Genomic DNA, 1,793 nt, shown 5'->3' on the forward strand with positions numbered 1-1,793 from the left:
CATTTCTCCCATTGGATGAACATAGAAATGTCTTACATTCTGTGAAGGTAATGTCAAGATTTTAAATAAATTCAATATCATGACACAGGATTCATGTGTATGTAACTACTCTTTTTTTTAAAACAGTTTAGTTTGAAGGTCATTTTAAAAAAACAAAGTTAAAGACAATCTGAGAAAATAATTGCACAAAATACACTCTTTATATCAGTATGGTGATTAAATCAAAATAAGGGAAATATGTTTTCTTCTGCAACTCCAAGAACAAGTTGTTGTCCTGAAGGTTCTCATACTTCCAAAAAGGAGTGGGGCAAAATCATGGCAATTAAAGCTGCCTCTTAATCATGTAAATATATAGTAGAAACCAAATTTTTCTGTTCTTCCCAATCAGTTTCGATCTTCAAACTGTGCCTTGTTTTTTAAAATATATGATGCTAGAAATTCAACGGGATTTGGTGGTCTTTCCTTTGCAAGCATAGCAAGCCCCTATAATAAGATAGGTACAACTGTCTGATCCAGGTAGGCACGAGTTGGCAAAGACCATAGATCCACTTTCTGTTTTGATGACTTTTCTGCATTACTCTTCTCATTTTCTGCTATCCTCTCAACGTTATCTGTGAGACTGTACTCGAAATGAGGATTTTCTGCAACCCGTGTCTGTCCCTCTAGCATCTGCTCTGGCTCCAAGGCGGACCCTGCGAGTCACAATCCCCGATACCAGTCCAGCGCCCCAGCCATCAGTTCCTAAGAGCTGTAGTGTGCCACCAACTCCCCACACAAGCCACTCCCCGCACAAACCGTTGGGGCCATAAGTCGTAACTACTCTTTCTCCAGTGGTTTTTGTGTACCAACTTTTCTGGGAAATCACAGAAATAAAGGTTTTAAAATTGTCTTATAAAGTGATAAGTGGCCTATAAATACAAATGTCAAATCTATTTTCTCATATAATGACAAAACTTTGTGATATAGAGCTGATTACCGCTGTTTTAAAGTTAGGCAATTGGGGATTATATACCTACCATATAGAATCTTGAGCCTGAACATGATTTTTTTGATTTATGCTTTTGTTTTTCCTGGAGAATACAACTCATCTCCTATATAGATTGTAAACCTTTTGAAAAGAGAGCACATCTCTGTTTTTTATCTCCTCTAGTGCTAACTTGGTATTGAATAAGGCATTATTCTTCAACAACATGTTTTAGTGTGTGTGTGTGTTTTTTTTTGTTGTTTTTTTTTTAATATATATTGGGCATGGTTTCCCTTCCAATACACTGTCATCTCATGACTGCCTGCCTGAGCCACTCATCCTACCAGATGTGCAGATAGAAACCTATATCTTTTCAAATGCTGATTTTCATAGGATGGCAGGGCTGATGATCAGATTCTCTGTCTAAACCCCTCCCAGGACACTCTGGTGAGACAGATATTTCAGGCCAGGATGATGTAACTTGAACACTGTTTTCCTGGTGCATCAAGAAGAAACAGTGCTTTTAGGGCACCTAGCAGATGGCAACTTCACCTGCATTCACACCTTAAAAATAAAATCAACACCACAGAGTTCCATAGAAACATAATGCAATTTTAGTTCTCATGGCCTCTATTTCTCTTTCAAACATTAAAGAAGTGTTAGGTGTCCGTTTCCATCTACTTCCTCACATAGCCAAGCTTTCGTGGATCTTCTGTGTGTTCCCAGTTCCCCTGACATTGGTAAGAGTGAGAACCACCGTCCTGCATCCTTTCAGGGCCATCCCAACAGATTAAAATAGGAAACGCCTCTCCACCAAGTATATGCAAGT

General features: G+C 38.6%; 1 protein-coding gene across 1 annotated transcript; it reads right to left on the reverse strand.

Moving 5' to 3' along the window:
- Positions 1-468: 468 nt before the first annotated feature.
- Positions 469-669, reverse strand: LOC129151690 (protein dpy-30 homolog). The gene has a single exon (XM_054727490.1). The coding sequence runs from the start codon at positions 667-669 to the stop codon at positions 484-486; it is 186 nt and encodes a 61-aa protein (XP_054583465.1). The 3' UTR covers positions 469-483.
- Positions 670-1,793: the final 1,124 nt, after the last annotated feature.

This window comes from Eptesicus fuscus, chromosome 15, assembly GCF_027574615.1.
Source record: "Eptesicus fuscus isolate TK198812 chromosome 15, DD_ASM_mEF_20220401, whole genome shotgun sequence".
Lineage (NCBI taxonomy): Eukaryota > Metazoa > Chordata > Mammalia > Chiroptera > Vespertilionidae > Eptesicus > Eptesicus fuscus.

Excerpts from the sequence above, each read along its gene's own strand:
- LOC129151690 (XM_054727490.1), bottom strand. The coding sequence starts at position 669 with ATGCTAGAGGGACAGACACGGGTTGCAGAAAATCCTCATTTCGAGTAC.